The sequence below is a fragment of the Saccopteryx bilineata genome, chromosome 4 (genome assembly GCF_036850765.1).
Source record: "Saccopteryx bilineata isolate mSacBil1 chromosome 4, mSacBil1_pri_phased_curated, whole genome shotgun sequence".
Lineage (NCBI taxonomy): Eukaryota > Metazoa > Chordata > Mammalia > Chiroptera > Emballonuridae > Saccopteryx > Saccopteryx bilineata.
In genome coordinates, this window is record NC_089493.1 from 35,368,886 (window position 1) to 35,392,833 (window position 23,948).

Genomic DNA, 23,948 nt, shown 5'->3' on the forward strand with positions numbered 1-23,948 from the left:
CTAATCATTATATCCCTTATAATGCCTAGTATAGTAGTTTAGTCACATTATTCATCATCAAATGTTTTCTAAATAAAATGTAAAATTGCTTTGAACAAATTAGACTTCACTGTTCTCAACTGTAAAAAGATAACTGTGCCTCAGCGGTTCACTACGTTTGGTCCCTGGGTCTGGCAACTTTTTCAGAAATGCAAATACTCATGTCCCACCCAGACCTACTGAATAAGAGCATAGAGTTTTAACAAGCCTTCCAGGTGATTCTCAGGCATTTGATGTTTAAAAACCCTGGGTCTACGTTATTTATAATTATGACAATTAACTGAGGTCCATAATGTGGAAGCACACTTAAAAGTGAGAGGCATATCATCATCGGAGGTGAAAAAGGAAGAGGAGGAGGAGGAGGGGGAGGGGGAGGAGGAGGAGGAGGATGAGGAGGAGGAGGAGGGAACTGCAGTCCTTGAAAAAGTTTAGTGATTTTGCTAAATCCAGATGAAAATAAACATCAGAAATAAAATAAATCATGAAATACTTTTTAAATGATATATTGGTCTAGATTTTATCTGGATAACAATGTTCATAGATCCAGAGAAAAAGAGGACTATGAGCCCTAAAGTTGTACAAAGAAATCTGATACTCTGGTTATGCCGCAGTTCAACCCAGAGGATCTGAACTGCCTCACAGGCTCCTTACCTGACCAGTGCCCAGTGGAGATGCCATATCTGTCTGTGCAGGTCTCACTTATAGGTCTAAACACAGTTTCCCATCCACCAGTAGCATAGCGCCAATTCTGAGATTCCAAAATTAGTGTTCTCTGGGTGCCATATGCAATCATGAAGCAGTAGACCACATGATGGAGTTGACAGCCATAGCCACAGCCTTTGTTGATATTACACACTAGCTTCTTGGCTTTGCTGCAGTCCTTGGGATTCTGTCAGGGAGGAGGAGATGAAATAAAGGTGAAGATAAGCTGTACAGAGCAACTTCTCTTCATAGTGATAAGTGCATAACTCATATAAGCCAGGACTGATCCAGTATTTTATAAAGCAAAGAATCCAGCTGTAAAGATTGAATTTCAAAGAATCAATTGAAAAAAAATTTTTTTTTACAGAGACAGAGAGAGAGTCAGAGAGAGGGATAGACAGACAGGAATGAAGAGAGATGAGAAGTATCAATCATTAGTTTTTTGTTGCGACACCTTAGTTGTTCATTGTTTGCTTTCTCATATGTGCCTTGACCATGGGCCTTCAACAGACTGAGTAACCCCTTGCTCGAGCCAGCGACCTTGGGTCCAAGCTGGTGAGCCTTGCTCAAACCAGATGAGCCTGTGCTCAAGGAGGCGACCTTGTGGTCTCGAACCTGGGTCCTCCGCATCCAAGTCCAACGCTCTATCCACTGCACCACCGCCCAGTCAGGCTCGACTGAAAATTTTATGTGCATACTTAGGGAGATGACAGTGAAAAACAATAGTTACTTTGGAAACATCACTAAACAAATGTGCAATTAAACAGTTACATTTAAAAGAATACTCTTTTCACTTCCCTATCATGTAGTAGAAAATGCAAGTGTGATCATCTCTGAACTCAAAGTTGCACACTGCACTTCAGCATTCTGATCTGACCTTCCCTGATGACATGCAAATCATCTTAAAGAAAAAGTTACAATACACCTATTAATTCCATCTCCAGAGTTCTAGATGGCACAAACAAAATCACTATGGAAGTAAAGCCACTGAGTGAAAGGGTATCTGAGTTCAACAATTACAAAATATGTCACAGGATGTAAAAAGAAAACAAAACAATTTTGATAGTTACTAGTAATTTTCACAATAAAATGTAGAAAATGTTCTGTACTAATGGTCTTGAAAATATGATATGCCACTTTTAATCAGGACTCATTTTCCTCTTTGTATATTTACTACAAGATGAGTAATAGGGATTAAAACACTAAATACTATCTAACAGTGGGTACGAGGGGCTTGGCTAATGTGAGAACTTCCTTTTTCCATTCTAACATATCAAATCTCCTATAATTCATATGAGCTGTTGCTAAATATCCCTAGACAACTTAGTTCTTCAAATATTTTTTTTTTTTTTTTTTTTTTTTTTTTGCCAAGGATTCCTTGGCCCAAGAAGTTTTTCAAGCTGTTTTGTCTGAACGGGAAGATAAAGCAGGCAGGAACAGAATCTTCTCTCCCACAAAGCAGGAACAAAAGGAACTCGTTCTCAATTTATGTGAGCCTCTAATAAAGCAGTTGCCATATCACAAATCTATCATTATTTTTTAAAAATATTATCTGTTCTGTCAAGCAGGGAGATCCCTAGAAACAAAAGCTAGGACAGTGAAGCTATAAAATGTTTCTGAAGAAAAAGCTGAGAAGGGAAAATGCAACGGTTGCTTTCAGAAGAAGTTTTCTTTCATGTTTCTATGTGCCACCGCAGGCTGGCTTTTTTATATCACAGCAGAACCTACACCAGTGATTTTCAACCTTTTTCATCTATTGGAGCAAATCAACTAATTACTAAATTTCCATGGCATACCAATGAATATATTTTTTTGCTGATCTGACCAAAAAAGTGTATAATTTTGATTAATTCACAACAGATGGCTATTGTTTTTTTTATTTGACAAGTGAAAGGAAGAGGTAAGTGTCCCTGACTAAATACTCAGGTATTGCTTGCTTTAAAAATTCTTGTGGCACACCAGTTCCTGAGCTATACCCTTCAAGAGTCCTCTGAAGAGTTACGAATCCTGTGAATCCAAGAGGGCCCAAAAAAATTCAGTAAGAATTGGTCAACACTACTTCTTCAATCAAGTCCTAGAGCTGATTATTCTTTTCACTTAAGACTCTGAACTTATAGCAGATGCCTATGGCAGTAAGCATTCTCATTCCAGTTGCTATAGCCACAAAAGATTTGAGAGGGGCAAAGGGTATGATGTTATGTGTATAGGGAGACCAATATCATTTACTTTTTGTACAATGTACAACATCATACTAGGACCCTGCAAATAAATGTCAAACTGATCCAAAGCTTTATTATTAGTTCAACAGTTTATCAAGAAAGCAAATAAATATTATAGAATTGTACAACTGAAATCTATATAATTTTATTAACCAATGTCACCCCAATAAATTCAACTTCAACAAAAAAGGCAAAGAACACTGTCATTTGTCAGATTTCTCATACTTTGTGTAAAAAATACAGCATTTTAATATCACTAAAATTCATATAAATAAAAAAGCAAGCCCTGGCTGGTTGGCTCAGTGGTAGAGCGTCGGCCTGGAGTGCAGGAGTCCTGGGTTCGATTCCCGGCCAAGGCACACAGGAGAAGCGCCTATCTGCTTCTTCACCCCTCCCCCTCTCCTTCCTCTCTGTCTCTCTCTTCCCCTCCTGCAGCCAAGGCTCCATTGGAGCAAAAAGTTGGCCCGGGCACTGAGGATGGCTCCATGGCCTCTGCCTCAGGCGCTAGAATGGCCCTGGTTGCAATAGAGCAACACCCCAGATGGGCAGAGCATCGCCCCCTGGTGGGCATGCTGGGTGGATCCCGGTCGGGCGCATGTGGGAGTCTGTCTGACTGCCTCCCCATTTCCAACTTCAGAAAAATACAAAAAAAAAAAGCACCCATCATATAATTTTCAATAAAACCTTTTCTTTTGGAACAGTTTATAGATGTACAAAATTATTGCAAAGATAGTTCAGAGATCCCACATACTTCATTACAGTTCCCCTATTTTTTATATCTTATATTAGTCTTCATATTTAAGAGAAAACATAATAAAAACATCCAGCCTTTAGTTTTAAAACTGTATCTTATTTTATTTATTTATTTATTTGTGATGTGAGAGGCAGGGAGGCATAGAGACAGACTCCTGCAAGCTCCTGGAACCAGGATCCACCTAGCAAGCCCATTAGGGGGTGATGCTCTGCCCATCTGGGGCTGCTGCTCTGTTGCTCGGCAACCAAGCCACCTCAGTGCCTAAGGCAAAGCCATGAAGCCATCCTCAGTACCTGGGGCCAACTTGCTCAGACCATTTGAACGCATGGCTGTGGGAGGAGAAGACAGAGAGAGAGAGAGAAGGAGAAGGGGAAAGGATGGAGAAGCAGATGGTGCCTTCTCCTGTGTGCCTTGACTGGGAATCGAACCTGGGACATCCATATACTGGGCCGACTCTCTACCATTCAGCCAAATGGCCAAGGCCTACAGATTAATTTTTTTATAAACTCACTTTTGCATTAAAAAAAAACATATCTACTGTGTTTCTTGAGAGGAGACTTCAATTAGAACTCAGTGATATTTATTCTGGTGAGCTTTTCTTGTGTTAAGAACACAGATACTGTACTTTTTTTGTTTCTTACTATCTCTCTCTGCTTTTTTGGTACTCTTTTATGAAAAAGATCCTTTGAATTTTCTAGACTCTGAAAATTACTTTTGTAAAAATAAAAAACTGAGCTGTGGCACTGAGCCTTTTCAGTGTTTTATTTATTGTTATTCCAAACAGTCATTCATTTTCTCTTGTCTTATCACTCTCTGCCTTGGTGTCCTCCTCTGGTTATCATTGTGTATGTAGATATTTCTCTTTCTAGAACCAAACACAATGGACTTTTTTCCCTTTCTCCATGTTATCTATTACATAATAGAAAGATTTAATATAGTGTCACTTCTGTTTCACTTGAGACACACTAAGACTTGTGAATTAAGCTTTATTTCATAAATTATCCTCTTTCTTTTGGACCTTAGTTCTTGTGCTTGAAGCACTGAGTTCTAATTGAAGTCTCCTCTCAAGAAACACAGTAGATATGTTTTTTTTAATGCAAAAGTGAGTTTATAAAAAAATTAATCTGTAGGCCTTGGCCATTTGGCTGAATGGTAGAGAGTCGGCCCAGTATATGGATGTCCCAGGTTCAATTCCCAGTCAAGGCACACAGGAGAAGGCACCATCTGCTTCTCCATCCTTTCCCCTTCTCCTTCTCTCTCTCTCTCTGTCTTCTCCTCCCACAGCCATGCGTTCAAATGGTCTGAGCAAGTTGGCCCCAGGTACTGAGGATGGCTTCATGGCTTTGCCTTAGGCACTGAGGTGGCTTGGTTGCCGAGCAACAGAGCAGCAGCCCCAGATGGGCAGAGCATCACCCCCTAATGGGCTTGCTAGGTGGATCCTGGTTCCAGGAGCTTGCAGGAGTCTGTCTCTATGCCTCCCTGCCTCTCACATCACAAATAAATAAATAAATAAAATAAGATACAGTTTTAAAACTAAAGGCTGGATGTTTTTATTATGTTTTCTCTTAAATATGAAGACTAATATAAGATATAAAAAATAGGGGAACTGTAATGAAGTATGTGGGATCTCTGAACTATCTTTGCAATAATTTTGTACATCTATAAACTGTTCCAAAAGAAAAGGTTTTATTGAAAATTATATGATGGGTGCTTTTTTTTTTTGTATTTTTCTGAAGTTGGAAATGGGGAGGCAGTCAGACAGACTCCCACATGCGCCCGACCGGGATCCACCCAGCATGCCCACCAGGGGGCGATGCTCTGCCCATCTGGGGTGTTGCTCTATTGCAACCAGGGCCATTCTAGCGCCTGAGGCAGAGGCCATGGAGCCATCCTCAGTGCCCGGGCCAACTTTTTGCTCCAATGGAGCCTTGGCTGCAGGAGGGGAAGAGAGAGACAGAGAGGAAGGAGAGGGGGAGGGGTGAAGAAGCAGATAGGCGCTTCTCCTGTGTGCCTTGGCCGGGAATCGAACCCAGGAGATAGTAAGAAACAAAAAAAGTACAGTATCTGTGTTCTTAACACAAGAAAAGCTCACCAGAATAAATATCTAAAAAAGTAAGCAAGTGCTTATAAAGTTAGCAAGGCAACAATTCTGACATGGACAGAGATTTATTCTGATGGAAAGGGAGCTTTATTGGGAAAGGAACCCCTTATTGGAGCTAAGTCTTTGTTATCCACCACTGTTACAGAGTAGCAACAAAGATTTATAGGAGTCTGAATGTGAAACATATCCATTGTTATGTATATATATTATCTTCAAATTTCTTACTAAATAGTCTTTGTCCATTACTACTGATCTCGCTTTACATTTTCCTGTTGATGTCTGCCAAAGGCTTCAAAGTATGTCTCATTCATAAGCAAGAATATATAGGCGGTGTGTGGTTGGCTCAGTAGTAGAACATCAACATAGCCTGTGGATGTCCCAGGTTTGATTCCCAGTCAGAGCACACAGGAGAACCAACCATCTGCTTCTCCACCCCTCCTCCTTCTCTCTCTCTAACTCTCTCTTTTCCTCTCACAGCCATGGCTCAAATGGTTCAAACAAGTGAGCCCCAGGTACTGAGGATGGCTCCACAGCCTCGCCTCACATGCTGAGGTGGCTCGGGGGCTGTGCAATGGAACAGCGGCCCCAGATGGGTAGAACCTCACCCTGTAGAGGGCCTGCCAGGTGGATTCCTGTCAGGATGCAGGCGAGAATCTGTCTCTCTGCCTCCCTTCCTCCCTGCCTCTCACTTAATAAAATAAAAAAATTTAAAATTAGAAGGCTAAATTAACAACAAAACACATTTAGTCAAAATAAGCTAAACATTTTGCCAACTGTAAATGCTTGATAAACTATTAGTTGAGCAATCAATGAATTAAGGTGCCACAACAAAAAATTGATGCTTCTCATCTCCCTTCCTGTCTGTGTCCTATCTATCCCTCTCTCTGTCTCTCGCTAAAAAATAAAAAAATAAATTATTAGTTAAACTGAATTTCATGTGCACAAACAAAAGCAATGCCATTTTTTAGTGGGGAGAACACTTAAAATCAACTCTTAGTCAAATTCAAGTATACAATACAGTATTACTAACTATAGTTATCATGCTCTAGAATTTATCCCACATAACTGAACCTTTGTACCCTTTGACCAACACCTCCCCCCATTTCCTCCATCTCTCTGCTCCTGGTAACTACTATTCCCCCTCCCTCTCTCTTATGAATTTGACTCATTTAGATTGCACATGTGAGACCATCCAGTATTTATCTTTCTGTCTCATTTCCTTAGCATAATGTCTTCCAGGTTCATTTGTGTTGTCATGAATAGCAGGATTTTCTTTTATTTTATGGCTGAATAATATTCCATTACACACACACCACATTTTCTTTATCTGTTTATCCATGGAGGGTATGTCACATAAGTTGTTTCCATATCTTTGCTATTGTGAATAATGTTGCAATGAAAATGGGGGTGCAAACATCTTTTCAAGATAGTGATTTCATTTCCTTTGGATATATATTCACAAGTGGGATTGATATATAATATGGTAGTTCTATTTTTAAGTTTTTGAGTAGCTTCTATACTGTTTTCCATATGACTTATACCAATTTAAATTCCCATCAACAGTGCATAAGGGTTCCCTTTTCTCCACATCCTCAACAACACTTGTAATTCTCTCTCTCTTTCTCTCTCTTTCTCTCTCTCTCTCTTTTGTATTTTTCTGAAGTGAGAAGCGGGGAGGCAGAGAGACAGACTCCCACATCCAGCATGCCCCCTAGGGGATGATACTCTGCCCATCTGGGGCGTTGCTATGTTGCAATTGGAGCCATTCTAGTGCCTCTAGTGAGGCAAAGGCCATGGAGCAGTCCTCAGCACCTGGGCCAACTTTGCTCCAATGGAGCCTTGGCTGCAGGAGGGGAAGAGAGAGTTCGAGAGGAAGGAGAGAGGGAAGGGTGGAGAAGCAGATGGGCACTTCTCCTGTGTGCCCTGGCCGGAAATTGAACCTGGGATTTCCACATACCAGGCCGATGCTCTACCACTGAGCCAACCAGCCAGGGCCTTTTCTTTCTGGTAACAGCCATTCTAACAGTATAAAGTGATATTTCATTATGGTTTTGATTTGCATTTCACTGGTGCTTAATGATCTGTTGGCCATTCATGTCTTCTTTTAAGAAATATCAATTCAGGTCCTAAGTCCATATTTTTGTTATGTTGGGTTTTTGTTTGTTTCTTTGTTTTGCTATTGAGTTAAGTTCCTTATATAATCTGGATGTTAACCTCTTATCAGATACATGGTTTGCAAATATTTTCTACCATTCCACAGATCACCTTTTCATTTTGTTCATTGTTTTGTTTGCTGTGCAGAAGTTTTTCAGTTTGACATTGTCCCTTTGTTGATTTTTGCTTTGGTTGCTTGGTGCTTTTGGTGTCATATCCAAAAAAGTCACTGCCAAGATCAATGTCAAGGAGTTTTCCCCCTATATGTTATTCTAGTCTTTTTATGGTTGAAGAACTTACACTTAAGGATTAAAAATCCAAACCCTGGGGCTCCTTCCAGTTCCTCTATAACTGGGAAAATGGTTGAGAGATTAAACTGCAGCCTTGAGACAAGGCTTTGGTGTGGACTTTGCAATGCCAAGTCCTGCGGGGGCAGAGCGCTGCTCTGGCAAGCGCTACTAAGATTGTTTATAGGAAGCAGCTGGCCCCTATAGCTATTTTCCTGCATGCCTGTGTGGCATCGGTTGGTCATCTTTCTCTGCATCTGAATCCATTGTAGACTAATTTGACCCAGGCTCTGGGTTGATGAGCAAAGAGACCAATAAATACAATGAGGTTGCAGAGATCTAGGCTCTCAGTCCTAGAGGCTAGGAGTCCCCTTTACCTATCTTTTCTGTATGTTGTATCTTGTGTGTTTTTCCTATCAGAGGTCCCCAAACTTTTTACACAGGGGGCCAGTTCACTGTCCCTCAGACCGTTGGAGGGCCGCCACATACAGTGCTCCTCTCACTGACCACCAATGAAAGAGGTGCCCCTTCCGGGAGTGCCGCGGGGGGGGGGGGGGGAATAAATGGCCTCAGGGGGCCACATGTGGCCCGCGGGCTGTAGTTTGGGGACGCTGTTAGATCCTCCAGCACCTTCCTTTCGTGCACACCCATTGCTGAACTGGTTGTGGCACTAACAACATTCCTTCTGTAGAGAAGAGTTAAGCCAGCGATAGCTCCTATTCCCAATAAAGAGAGGTCAGAAAACACCAAATGAATGAGCCAGGTAAGTTAAATTTTATTGTGGGTGGTTTTTTTTTTTTTTGCATGCATAATACAGGACTAAATAATTTTTAATTTATTTGTTTAAAAAATTGCAACATCTAGCTTTGCGTTGGTAATGAGGAAAAGATTCAATAACAGTGTGGTGAAAGTGTTTCATTATATTGAAAACAATCTGATTTTATTTCTCTAAAATTATTTTCAAAACCAAAGCAGAAAAGGTAATGAAGCAAATAAGAGAACTAAAGTACGGCACAGTGGTAATTAAAATGAAGACTCTGAGCACGGTTAATAATCATGAAAGGAAAAGTTAAAAAGCATTCAAATTTTTAAAAGCCAAGACTGGAAATGATTTTCTTTTAACATATTAAGCAAGAATATTTTCATTCAAAGTTAAGACAGTGTCGAGGTATTCTCTCCACCCCTCTAGCAGAGAACTGGCTGGAAGCAGTAAGGACAACACAATAGCTGAGGCACTTAATAGGCTACTAAGTGCTTCAGGAAACCAATTTCCCTGTGGGTGTTTTATAAAACTTTAAGTGTGAAAACTTAATGGAGAAAAGATATCAAGATATATGGTTTACAGACTGTTATCCTGGCAGACTGAAGCAAAGGCAGTTACTATACAGTTATGGAAGGGGAAAGCTTAACTTCGTAAGTAAAGCAACAATTGGCCTGCTTTAAAAACATTTTCAAGACTTGCTGTTTATTTATTTATTTATTTAGAGAGGGGGGAGCAAGGAAGAGAGAGAAGAAGAGAAGTATAAACTTATAGTTGCTTCACTTTAGTTGTGCATTGATCACTTCTCATAAATTCATTGATTACTTTTCATCTGTGCCTTGACTGAGAAGCTCAAGCTAAGCCAAAGACCCCTTGCTCAAGCCAGTAACCTTGGGATCATACTGATGATCTCACACTCAAGCCAGCAAACCCATGCTCAAACCGGTGAGCCTGTGCTCAAGCCAATGAGCCCGTGCTTAAGTCAGTGACCTCAGTCCTCAGCGTCCCAGGTCAACACTCTATCCACAGTGCCACCACTGGTCAGGCAAGACTTGCTCTTTGCCTAGAAGTCTCTACTGAGTATTTTAAAGCCATAAAAAAAAAGAAAAAAATTTCTACAAATTCAGTAGAATGCAACAAATAAATGTGGTGCATTTCTTCCACTGAGGGTCCTTGAGACAATATTCTGTCATCTCTAGGTATTCCAGGCTTTTTCTCTAAAAAACCCCTTGTACTCCAGGGACAAGAAGTGTGCATACTAGAGCAACTTTGGTAATACTTTCTGCTATGATACAGGCCTCAAAGAAAAGGCAGAAAAAGAATGAGATGCATTCAAGTCTAATTCTCTCATTCAAGAATCTAATGTAAACAAAAATCCTTCCAATACTAGAAAAGTTAGTTACCCAAGGAGCCAGATTCTGCCAATCCTACATATATGCACAGAAATCTCATCAGGCACATTTAATTTTTCTCTTTAAGTTTATAGGCTGATAAGCTGATCTGAGAACCAGCTTAACTGGTCATGTTAAAAATAGCACGTTCACAAAATTAAGGTTGGATTTCAGAAAGGTTCTCCACCATCATTTTATTTAACAGGATCCATTAGCTTTTCTTTCCTCAAAACCAAAATGCAGGATGATATGGCAGGTGCTCTTTAAAAAAAGAAGAAGAGAGAGGGAAAGTGGGTGAGGAGAAAGTAGCATGGAAAAGAGGGTTAGGGAAAGAGAAAAAGGGAAGAAAGGGGCAAAGGAGAGGAAGAAAGAGAGGAAAAAATGGGTAACAGGTAAAGAGAAAAAAGGGAGAAGGAGAAATGTAAAAGTAAGCTCCATAATGGGTAGCCCTGTTTCACATAAGATCAAGGAGATAGACACAAAAGTGAAACCCTAGTTAAAACTTTGTTCTTGTGCAGAAGCTGCTGCAGATGTTTTGTTTTGTTTTAAATAAAAGTTAGAGTAATTTACACTGTTTTGCCAGCTCTTCCATTCTGCAAAGTGCTATTATTCTTCAGGGTACTACTGGTACTTAGAACACATGTCTACGCACTGTTTTTTAAATCAAACCATCAACAACAATTAAACCAGATGTCAAATCTTGCTACCTCTTCTGTCAGATAGAGGCTTTGTTCCATTTCTCCACGCAGCTAGACATGCACTGAGAATCCAATGTTAACTGCACAAATTTCTTTGGAATCCCCAGTTCTTATTTTTTATTTAAAAACAAACAAACCTTTTCTCACTGCTTCAGTTTAATAATGCTCTAACTAATTCATGTTATTTTCTTTACCTTTCAAAATCTTTAATCGTTTATTTTTAAATAATTTAAGTCTCACAATAAATTGCTAGAACAGTAGAGTTACTGTGTACCTTCCACAGTTTCCCCCAATGAGAACGTCTTACTTAACCACAGTGCATAATTTAACATCAGGAAATTTACATTCCACAATATTACTAACTAAAATATAGGCATTATTTAGATTTAACCAATTTTTACATGCACTATTTTTGGGGTGGGTGGGTAGGTACAGTATTCTCAAATTTCATAATATGTACAGCCTCGTGTAACCTCTACCACAATCAGGATACAAACTATTGCATCAAAACAGAAATCCCCTTATACTACTTCACTTAGAATCATAGAAGAATAATTTAGTCATTTTAGAATGTTATAAATGGAATCAGACATTTAACCTTTAGAAATGGCTTTTTATCACTTAGCATAATGCTCTTGTGACCCATCCAAGTTATTGCGTGTGTCGATAACTCATTCCTTTTTATTACTGAGTAGTATTCCTTTCATGGATTGTACCAGCATTTATTCACTCATTGAAGGACATTTGGGTTTTCAGGTTCTGGTTATTACAAATTAAGTTACTATACATATGAGTGTACCAATTTTTGTGTGAATGTGAGTTTTCATTTTTCTAAGATAAATATATAAAAGTATAATTGCTGGACTGCACTGTAAGGGTTTGTTTAACTTTACAGAAAACTGCCAAACTGTTTTCCAGAATGGCTGTATTGTTTTTTACATTAGTATGAGGGAGCTGGTTACTCTACTTTCTTGGTATTTTTTATTTTAGCCATTCTGATAGGTACCTAGTACTATCTCATCACATATTTAACTTGCATTTCCCTAATGATTTTGAACATCTTTTCTTGGGCATATTTGTCATCCATATATCCTCTTTTCAAAACCTTTGCTCATTTTCTAATTGGATTGTTTCTTAGTGTTTAGATTAGAGAGTTTTAATACAAGCTGGATATAAGATCTTTGTTGGATATGTGATTTGCAAAGATTTTTTTCTCCCACTCTGTGGCTTGTCTTTTCTTCCTCTACAACATGGTCTTTATTTAATGTCAGATTATACATTTTGAGATAATTTTATATAGTGTGAGGTTTAGATCAAGCTTCTTTTTTTACCTACAATATGTCCAATTATTTCAATACCATATTGAAAAGACTGTGTTTCCTACACTGACTTGCTTTTGCATCCTTCTCAACTGCTGACTCATAAGTACTGTATTTCCCCATGTATAAGATGCACCCTTTTCCAAAAAATTTGGGGTCTAAAAACTGGGTTTGTCTTATACAGTGGTTGTAGATTTTTTCACTTGCATTTCCTGCTTTTTCACGCTTGTTTTTGCGCTCAATAAATTTTATGACAAATAAAACTTGAGTTCAGTAACTTTATGTAATACATTTTTTTTTCAAATTTCAGGCCCCAAAATTCATGTGTGTCTTATACATGGGAAAATACAGTATATATTCAAAAGAGATAAAAACTGATACTTAAATATTAATATATGTAAAAAAAAGTTATATCTGCATAAGTAATATTCTCAAATAGAAAAGGTGAAAATAGCTCAAATGTCCACTAACAAATAACGGATGAAAAAATTCCAGTATACATATGTAATGGAATATTATTCAGCCATAAAAAGAAATGAAGTACTAATACATGCTTTAATGTGGATAAAACCCAAAACCATGCTAAGTTAAAGAAGCCAGACAGAAAAGGTCACATATTGTATGATACCATTTATATGAAATATTCAGAATAGGTAAATCCAAACAGAATGCAGAATGGTGGTTCTCAGGGGTCAAGGGAAGATAGAATGGGGGAATGGAGAGCAACTGCTTAACGGGTAACAGGTTTTCTTTTCAGTTGGTGAGATACTTTGGAACTAGATAGAAGTGCTGATTGCACAGCCTTGTGAATGCACTAAGTACCACTAAATTGTTCACTTTAAGATGGTTAATTTTGTTATGTACATTTCACCTCAATGGGAAAAAAACAAGTTAGCATACCTATATGAGTCAATTTTGGACTCTATTCTGTTCCATTGATATGCATGTCTACTCCTCCTCCAATACCATACACTATCTTAATAACTATAGTTTTAATTGTAAGTCTTCATATTAAAAAATGATTCTTCCACCTTCATTCTTCTTTATCAAAACTGTTTTAGTTATTTTAGTTCCTTTGTCTTTCTATATCAATTTTGTTTCAATTTATCTATATATGAAAGATTTGCTAGAATTTTCATAGGAATTGTGTTAGCCTATGGATCAGTTTGGAAAGAACTAACATCTTTACTATGTTGAGTTTTCCAACTCATGAACATAGTATGCCCAGTCATTCATTTATGTCTTGATTTCTTTATTTCATCAACATTTGATAAGAATTTTTACCTAAGTATTGCATTTTCATTTTTTGGAGCAACTGTAAATGGCATTGTGCCTTAAAATTTTGGTTTCCAATTATTTCTTGCTAGGATGTAAAGATATGATGTATTTTAGTGTGCTGATCATATCTTATAACTTCACTAAATTCATTTACTTGCTCTGAGTTTATTGTCATGTAGTTGTTGTATAGTAGATTACTTGGGATTTTCCTTGTAGACAATCATTCACCTGCAAATAGGGGTAATTTTCTCTTTCTAGTCCATATGCCATTTATTTCTTTGTCTTGCCATACTGCACTGCTCAGTTTCCAATAGTGTGTTGAAGAGGAGTGGTAACCGTGTTCATCCCTGCCTCATTCCTAATATTAGGGGAAAAGCATTTAGTCTGTCATCAGTAAGTGTGATGTTACCTGTAAATTGTATATAAAATTTGTAATATGTGAAGCTGTCTAGTCAAAGACTTTTGTATATTGGGAGTTTTTTGATTACTGCTTCAATTTCAATGGGTCTGTTTACATTTTCTAATTATTTCTTCTTTAGTCTTGAGAGTTAATATGCTTCTAGAAATTTATCCATTTCTTCTGGATGGTAAATTTGTTGGCATATAATTGTTTGTAGTATTCCTTAATAATTCTTTGTATTTCTATTTTGTCAGTTGTAAATCTTTTTTTTTTTTTTTTTTTTTTTTTTAGTGAGAGACCGAGACAGAAACAGACAGACAGGGAGGTAGAGAAGTGAGAAGCATCAACTCATAGTTGTGGCAGCTTAGTTGTTCATTGATTGCTTTCTCATACGTGCCTCCACCAGGGGGTTCCAGCCAACCAGTCCCCTTGCTCAAGTCAGCAACCGTGGGCTCATGTCTATAATCTCATGCTCAAGCTGGCAAGCCCGCACTCAAGCCAGAGACCTCGGGGTTTTGATCCTGGGTACTCAGTGTCCCCAGCTGATGCTCTATTCACTGTGCCATCACTTGGTCAGACAGTTGTAAAGTCCTTCATTTATCATTTTATTTCTTTGGGCTCTATTTTTTTCTTGATAAGTTTGGCTAAAGTTTTGCCAGTTTAGTTTAACTTTTCAAACTGGGTGGAGGAAGGTGGAAAAACTGAGCAAAAGGGGAAGAAAAGGAATACTCATGGACATGGAGTGAGGTGAACAGAAGGAGGTGGAGGAGGTAGAGGGGGGATAAATGGTGATGAACAGAGACTTGACTTGGGGTGGTGAACACACAGTACAGTGTACAGATGATGTGTTGTAGAATTGTGTCCCTGAAACCTATATAAAATGTTAACCAGTGGCATTCCAATAAAGTTAATTAAAAAAACAACCCAGCTCTCAGTTTCACTGTTCTTTCCTATTGTTGTTTTACATTTCTATTTCATTTATTTACACTCTAATTTTAATTATTTCCTTTCTTTTGTTTACTTTGGGTTCTGTATGTTCTTATTTTCCTAGTTCCTTTAGGTGTAAAATTAGATTGTTTACTTGGGATTTCTTTGTTTCTTTGTTTCTTGAGGTATGTCTGTACAGCTATGAACTTCCCTCTTTGAACTGCTTTCTGCTGTATCCCATAAATTTTGAAAAGTTGTGTTACCATTTCCACTTGTTTTAAGGTTCTCTTTGATTTCCCCTTTGATCATTTGTTTCTTTTAAAACTCTTTGGACTTGTGTTTTTTTCCAGTTTCCTTCCTGTAGATAATTTCTAGTTTCATGCCACTGTGGTCAGAAAAAATGCCTGATATGACCTCAATCTTCTTGAATTTATTGAGGTTCATATGTCACTTAATATGTGATCTATTCTGGAGAATATTCCATGTACTCATGAAAGAAAATGTATTCTGCAGTTTTGGAAAAATGTTCTATAAAATGTTTATTAAGTTGATCTGGTCTAACATGACATTTAAGGCCATTATTTCCTTATTAATTTTCTGTCTGAATGGTCTATCAAATTAAAAAGTTTTCAGTTGTTTCTTCAAATCTTCACTCTCATTGCACTCTCTTTATGGGACTCTAAAGATAAACACTAAAAAAATTGTTGTTACTGCCCCAAAAGTCCCTGAGGCTCTGCTTACTTTTTTTTCAACTTTTATTCTCCCTGTAGCCACACTGGATCACGTCTTTGCTCTAACTTCAAGGACACTGATTCCTTCCTCTGTCACAGCTACTCTGCCATGAGCAAACGTTTTACTTAGATTTTTGTATTTTTCAGTTTTAAATTTTTTTCCTCTGTTTTTTTCTTGTATCATCTATTTCTTTGCTGAGACGTTCTATTTTTTTTCATTTATTTCAAGTTTGTAATTGCTTATTGAAGCATTTTTATTATTACAGCTTCTTTAAAATCCTTATCAGGTAATTCTAACATCTGTGTCTCATCTCAGTGTGGTGTCTACTGATTATGTTTTGTTATATGAATTAAGATTGTGCTGTTACAATGATGAATATTATGTTATGAGACTCTGCTTTCTATTTTGGTAGGCAATCTGTTTAGATTCCTAGCTCACTTTTATGGACTGTAGCTCAAATGTCAATTTGTTAAAAGCCTTTTCAGTGGTATTTTGTTCTGTCCTACTTGTGGGATACCTAGAGGCCATGCTGAAGCCTGAGTGGTAGAGTAAACCAGAGTTTAGTTCTCAAACCCCTTTCTGTACTGATTCTGATCCGTTTCGGGCCTAGTACTTTCAGAGGTCTGCCTGGGATTTCAAACACACATCTTAAAAATCCCTTTCTCTAACTCCCTCCTCTTCCTAACCCTCCATCAACTAGTTGGAAGAGGACTGGGAACTGCCTCATTATTGCTGTGTGGCAATGGTGGGTCTTGCCCAAAGTCTCTGCAGCTGGAAGAGGTAGGGGTGCCCTCATTCTTTCAGGGCAGGTATGGTGACAAGGCCATTGTTCAGTCTCCACAGCTGTGGCACCCAGGAAAGGCAAGAAGCAACTTTTCATGATAGTTTCCTGGAATAGTGTATAGATAATATCAAAACAGGTTGTTTTGGTCTTTTTTGTTTTGTTTTGGCTCAATCCACTGGTATTTCTAGGTTGGAATATTCTCCAACACCCCAGATAAGATACACAGGCCCTGGCCAGTTGGCTCAGTGGTAGAGTGTCGGCCTGGCGTGCAGAAGTCCTGGGTTCGATTCCCGGCCAGGGCACACAGGAGAAGCGCCCATCTGCTTCTCCACCCCTCCCCCTCTCCTTCCTCTCTGTCTCTCTCTTCCCCTCCTGCAGCGGAGGCTCCATTGGAGCAAAGATGGCCCGGGCACTGGGGATGGCTCCTTGGCCTCTGCCCCAGGCGCCAGAGTGGCTCTGGTCGCAACAGAGCGATGCCCCAGAGGGGCAGAGCATCGCCCCTTGGTGGGCAGAGCGTCGCCCCCTTGTGGGCGTGCCGGGTGGATCCCGGTCGGGCGCATGCGGGAGTCTGTCTGACTGTCTCTCCCCGTTTCCAGCTTCGGAAAAATACAAAAAAAAAAAAAAAAAGATACACAGTAGGCAAAACAAACAAAGAAAGAAACAAACAGAACAGGAAATTTGCTTGGTACAGGATCACTTTCCATTGTAATTAGCAGGAAGAATAGTATATAATGTATTCACTATATCTTATCCAGAAACAGAAGCCTGTAGTTTAAACCTGACATATTTTTAAATATGTAATGCACATTCAACTCACATCTATGCTATTTACTTATTGACAAACTAATGATTTTGTGTTTCCAGTGGCATTTTCTCATATAACTTCCTTTTAAAAATAAGCCAACTTTTACTAAACAATTTCAATCTTGAGAACAATATGGTACTGTATCTTCTTATGCAAAAGTAAAACATAACATTTGTTTGAAGAACTCTAGCAGTGAACTCTTAAAGAGATTATTTAAAGCCTCTTTAGGATGCAGGCTTTGAACACAGAAAAGACTCCTTAAATTTAGAAGCTTTCTCTCAGGGTTCCGCTTCATTTCCTTTTTTATCCATTGTATAAATACAAAGTGCAAGGCACTGGATCCTTTGGTTGCAAAGCCAAGCAAAGTATCCATCCTTTCCTTAACCCTTTTAAACACAATCAACCCTCTCATATGGTATACTATAAAACTCTTCTCTTTATTTCTAATTATTCTGCAGCTTCAAGATATGGTCTCCTTTACTAGCCCTGACACTTCCAAACCCAGGCTGTCCAGCTAATCACTCCAGGGAAAGAGAAATCAAACCAAGATGGAAAATAAGTAAACAAACAAAAAATACAACCCCCAAAAAGCAAACAAAAATCCCACCAACGTCAGGTAGATCTGAGCAAGAGAAAAATCCAAGGCCACAGGGTTATTTTATTGGCAGAACATTAACTAGAATTGTTCCCACCAATCCCAGATAGCCTCTGATACGCATTAACTTAATAGAAGAAATGATGGTACATGTGTATATAAAATTGTTGGATTTTTATAAGTGATAGTTTGTTTAACAATAAATCATGGTTATGCCAACAGATAGAGAGGAAGAGAACGTACAGCAGTGCACTGGCCGGAGGCGCAGTGGACAGAGTAACGCCCAGGAACACCAAGGTCACTGGTTGGATCCCAGGGTCACCAGTTCCATTCTGGGGTCATCAGCTCAATCCCAAGGGAACTGGCTTGACCCCAAGGGTGCCGGTTTGAGCTCCAGTCAAGACACATATGAGAAGCAATCAATGACACAACTAAGTGGAATAGCGAGTTGATGCTTCCCTCTCTTCCCATCCTCTGTGTCTGTCTCTATCTACAACCCTTCTTCTATCTCTCAAAAAATAAAAAAGAAAAGAAAGAAAAGAAAAAGTACAGCAGTTAAGAGAAAGACAAGAAATAGTTGAGAGAAAACAGTTAACAAGCAATGGTACTGTTTCTACCCATTCAAATGCTTCAACATGCAAAGATGATCAATACAATATGCCACATCAAGATAAAAAAAGAAACCACATGATCATTTCAATTGATGCAGAAAAAGCCTCTGAAAATTCAAGTCCTTTTCATGATAAAAATACTCAACAAAGTAGGAATAGAAGGAAACTTCTCTATACTGAAATCTCTATGTGTTTCTCTATACTGAAATAGATGGCCAACATAAAAATCAAACAGACAATGTAACTGGAAGCAGGAAATGGAGAAGCTGTATTCTCTTTGCCAAAACAAGACCAGGAGCAGACTGCTGTGCTGAGCACAAACTGTTTATATCAAACATTGCAGTAAAGCTGAAGAAGAGACTAAAAGACTCAGTGCCAAAATATAATGTAAATACATTCCTGATGGATCTAAAGTTCACATAAAAAATACCTATAGTGTTAAACTTAACTGATAACTAGAACTGTGGACTGACACTAGACATATAATTAGGGAAGGATGTGAGAAGACAATGTCAGAAGTAAAAAGGAAAGAAAAATTGAGTGGATGACAAGAGAAATGTTAAAAATTATTAAAGACAGGCAAGAGGGAAAAGTAAAAGGTAACAAAATTAAGGTAAGAATCTTTTTTTTTTTTCTTTTTCTGAAGTTGGAAATGGGGAGGCAGTCAGACAGACAGACTCCTGCATGCGCCTGACCGGGATCTACCCAGCACGCCCACCAGGGGGCGATGCTCTGCCCATCTGGGGCGTTGCTCTGCCGCAATCAAAGCCATTCTAGTGCCTGAGGCAGGGGCCACAGAGCCATCCTCAGCGCCTGGGCAAACTTTGCTCCAATGGAGCCTTGGCTGTGGGAGGGGAAGAGAGAGACAGAGAGGAAGGAGAGGGGGAGAGGTGGAGAAGCAGATGGGCGCTTCTCCTGTGTGCCCTGGCCGGGAATCAAACCCGGGACTCCCGCATGCCAGGCTGATGCTCTACCACTGAGCCAACCGGCCAGGGCCAAAGGTTAGAATCTTTTTTTTTTTTTTTTTTTTGTATTTTTCTGAAGCTGGAAACGGGAAAGACAGTCAGACAGACTCCCGCATGCGCCAGACCAGGATCCACCCGGCACGCCCACCAGGGGCTACGCTCTGCCCACCAGGGGGCGATGCTCTGCCCCTCCGGGGCATCGCTCTGTCGCGACCAGAGCCACTCTATCTAGCGCCTGGGGCAGAGGCCAAGGAGCCATCCCCAGCGCCCGGGCCATCTTTGCTCCAATGGAGCCTTGGCTGCGGGAGGGGAAGAGAGAGACAGAGAGGAAGGAGGGGGGGGGGGTGGAGAAGCAAATGGGCGCTTCTCCTATGTGCCCTGGCCGGAAATCGAACCCGGGTCCCCCTCACGCCAGGCCGACACTCTACCGCTGAGCCAACCGGCCAGGGAAAGGTTAGAAACTTGAATGCAATTTGTCAGATTATTTCTTATAGATAAAGAGAACAATTATGTCACTGTAAGGAGATACAAGAGAATAAAACAACAACAGCTCTACCAGAAGAGTCAAGAAATAAAAAAGAAATTTAAACCTAGATTGGGAATGCTGAACAGCCAACAAGGAAGCATATTATCTGATCAGGAGAAAATAAACAGAAAGTGGGAAGAGTGTACTGAAAATCTATATAGAAAAGACAAAAGGAAGAAAGCTCCCTCAGAAGAAAATTCCTGTGAAGGAGAACCTGTAATTCTAGAAAGCAATGTGAAAGCTGCCCTGACAGTCTGGAGAGAAACAAACCACCAGGGGTAGATGGGATACTAATAAAATTAGTTTGTCAAAAGCTTAACAAAACTGTCAACAAATATGGAAACCATAACAATGTCCTATACACACACTGGAAATGTTTAATGCATATCCCAGTCTTTAAGAAGATGTCAAGGAGCGCAATAACTGTAGGGCTATTGCTCTAATTTCCCACACAAGTAAAGTGATACTCAAGGTGATGCAGCAAAGGCTTCTACCTTATAGGGATGTGCCAGCTGGAATCAGAAAAGAAAGAGGCATTCGAGATCTAATTGCGAGCACTTGATAGATACTGAAGTTCATAATTATATTCTGGCTTAAAATGTATTTTTTTCCTTTTTATTGAATTTATTGGGGTGAGACTGGTTAACATTATACAGGTTTCAGGTGCACAATTCCACAACACATCACCTGTGCATTGTATTGTGTGTTCACCACCCCAAGTCCAGTCTCATTTCATTGACATTTATCACCCCTATACCTGCCTCCATTTTAAAGAATTTGTCCTGTTCAAGAAAAATGGGCTCAAATACATCAGGATTTTTAAAAATGCATATTGGTGATAATGAGAACTCATAAGAAATCTCAATATGAATGAAACTGAAATCTAATAAAACTGAAAATGTTTTCAACTACCCAAACCAATCATTGAAAATAAATCATAAAGTCTTGAATTATTTATCAGGAATACAAAGAGGTACTTAAATGACTAAAGTCTCCCAAACAGATTTTTTTTTTTTTTTTCATTTTTCTGAAGCTGGAAACAGGGAGAGACAGTCAGACAGACTCCCGCATGCGCCCGACCGGGATCCACCCGGCACGCCCACCATGGGGCGACACTCTGCCCACCAGGGGGCAATGCTCTGCCCATCCTGGGCGTCGCCATGTTGCGACCAGAGTCACTCTAGCGCCTGGGGCAGAGGCCACAGAGCCATCCCCAGCGCCCGGGCCATCTTTGCTCCAATGGAGCCTTGGCTGCGGGAGGGGAAGAGAGAGACAGAGAGGAAGGTGCGGCGGAGGGGTGGAGAAGCAAATGGGCGCTTCTCCTGTGTGCCCTGGCCCAGAATCGAACCCGGGTCCTCCGCACGCTAGGCTGACGCTCTACCGCTGAGCCAACCGGCCAGGGCCTCTCCCAAACAGATTTAAAATATTAAAAGCATTTGTTTTTATTGTACCTTTCTCCTATTATTTCCTACTTATATACAAATTATCATCCTTTATATAACTGCTGGCTGATGAGCTAAACAAGAATAGACTAAAGTCTCTACTAATAAGTTACATGAACTGCTTTTTATTTTGAATACAGGAATCAAAGGTCAAAGATTTCTTTTTCTCTGTCCCCCATTTTAGCTTTAGTTCCTACTATGCTACTCATTCTCTGTTGAAGTCTGTAAGATTCTACATTGCTTACATATCTTTTTTTACAGTAATACTTCAGTTAAAGTAATAGTATGGAAACCCCAATAGATTTGAATACCAAGAAAAAAGTTGTAATGAGAAAAAAATGTCACTTTTTAAAATCCACTTTTTAAATAGCTCTACTCTTCTGATTAAATTCTCTGACCCATGTCATTAAACCAGTGAAAAATCATTCTTTTTAAAATAGCTGTTGTGCTTAAAAGTACACTAGGAATAAATATTCTAGTTAGATGTTTAATTTTGTTGAAATGGGAGAACTTACTCACCTCTGTCCAGAGAAGATAAAACATAACTGGCAGCTTTAACCTCTAAAAAATAAGATGTCAAAAATATTGTTCTTGCCCTGGCCGGTTGGCTCAGCGGTAGAGCGTCGGCCTGGCGTGCGGGGAACCCGGGTTCGATTCCCGGCCAGGGCACATAGGAGAGGCGCCCATTTGCTTCTCCACCCCACCCCTCCTTCCTCTCTGTCTCTCTCTTCCCCTCCCGCAGCCAAGGCTCCATTGGAGCAAAGATGGCCCGGGCGCTGGGGATGGCTCCTTGGCCTCTGCCCCAGGCACTAGAGTGGCTCTGGTCGCGGCAGAGCGACGCCCTGGAGGGGCAGAGCATCGCCCCCTGGTGGGCGTGCCGGGTGGATCCCGGTCAGGCGCATGCGGGAGTCTGTCTGACTGTCTCTCCCCATTTCCAGCTTCAGAAAAATACAAAAAAAAAAAAAAAAAATATATATATATATATATATATATATATATATATATAGTTCTTGTCTTCAAAAATCTTTTAGAATACATAGAAACAAGTGACCATGAATACACTGAATAATTAAAAAATTATTTTTCTAAACAATTTTTTTCTACTAAGACTTGCACTGATTCCTTGAATACTAAAAATCACCTTTTCTTTTTCAATGGAAAAAAAGCGTGAAAGAAATTTTTAAATAGCAATATTTGAACTGACATTGTTTCAAGTGAAATACTATTTTGCTATCGCCTAAAAGATTAAAAAAGCCAGTGTAGTTTTAACTCATTAGTATGACTTACAAGTGAAATTCTCTATTATAGAAACAGAGAATCAGTCCACAGAGGATCAAATTTGCACTGCAGGTAAAAGCACCTGGCCACTTAAAAATTAACAGGAAAAAGAAATTAAAACAGTTTCTTATTACAGTCTGGAAAGCTAAACTATGATCAAATCATAGTATAAATATAATTTTGAGGGGTGAAAATATAATAATATGTGGAAGAAACTCAGAAACCATAGTTATTTCCATTTTAAATGAGGATGATCGTTCTGCACCACCAGCTGTTTATAGTTCATTGAATGAGGTTCTAGTTGATAGGAGATAATTACCTCTTCCCTATAGGAGGCAAGTATTTCTCATTCTATAAACACCCCCGATGAAGGCCATGGGAGGTGAGACAAAGACAGCATGCCAAGATAAGCTTGTCTTTTTTTTAACTGATTTTTAGAGAGAGAGAGAGAGAGAGAGAGAGATTGATTTGTTGTTCCATTTACCTATGCATTCATTGGTTGAATCCTGTATGTGCCCTGACTGGGGATCAAACCTACAACCTTGGCTATCAGGACTATGCTCTAACCAACTGTGCTACCCAGTTAGGGCCAGTCTGGTTTTTAATGATATCTTTAATCACTTGATTTTCTATTTTTTTCCTATTTAAGTATAAGAAGATGTGCATTTTATACAGACTCAAGTCACTGGCTATTATTCTGCTTTTGACCTTAAAAGGAAAGCAGAGTGATTGCACAGAGAAAGTATACCATCAATAGTACTGAAAAGGATAGGCATGGTAATCTCAACTGCAGTATTGAAGAGTTCTACTTACTAACATTCGTTTCCCCTGAAGACTATTCTATCCGTAAGTCCTGGTCAGTTAATGATGCCTCCATTATCCCAGTCACTTCATCTCTTTCACCTTCTTGGAAGGGCCTATCAATTTTATCTTCCCAGTCTCTTTCAAATGTGTTCTTCACATCCAATGCAAACTGCCACACACTTCAATATTTCTCACTTGCAGTGTGGTTCTCATATTCTAAATGATCTTGCTTCTACTCTCCTCCAATACTAACCCTGTTTAACCAAAATACAACCATCAGAATTATATCACTAAAGCACCACTCTCATCATGCCACTCCTATATGTAAAAATTTTTCAAAAGAAGGTTGTGACTCCAAAATAGAAAAAATAAGCTAA

General features: G+C 39.3%; 1 protein-coding gene across 4 annotated transcripts in view; it reads right to left on the reverse strand.

The window, feature by feature from the left end:
- FUT8 (fucosyltransferase 8) overlaps positions 1–23,948 on the reverse strand; it is a 251,441-nt gene that overhangs the window by 57,302 nt on the left and 170,191 nt on the right. For all 4 annotated transcript variants that reach the window (XM_066275889.1, XM_066275887.1, XM_066275886.1 and 1 more), the window contains one exon: positions 691–928. In XM_066275889.1, the coding sequence (XP_066131986.1) occupies positions 691–928 (238 nt within the window). The remainder of the gene's footprint in view (positions 1–690; positions 929–23,948) is intronic.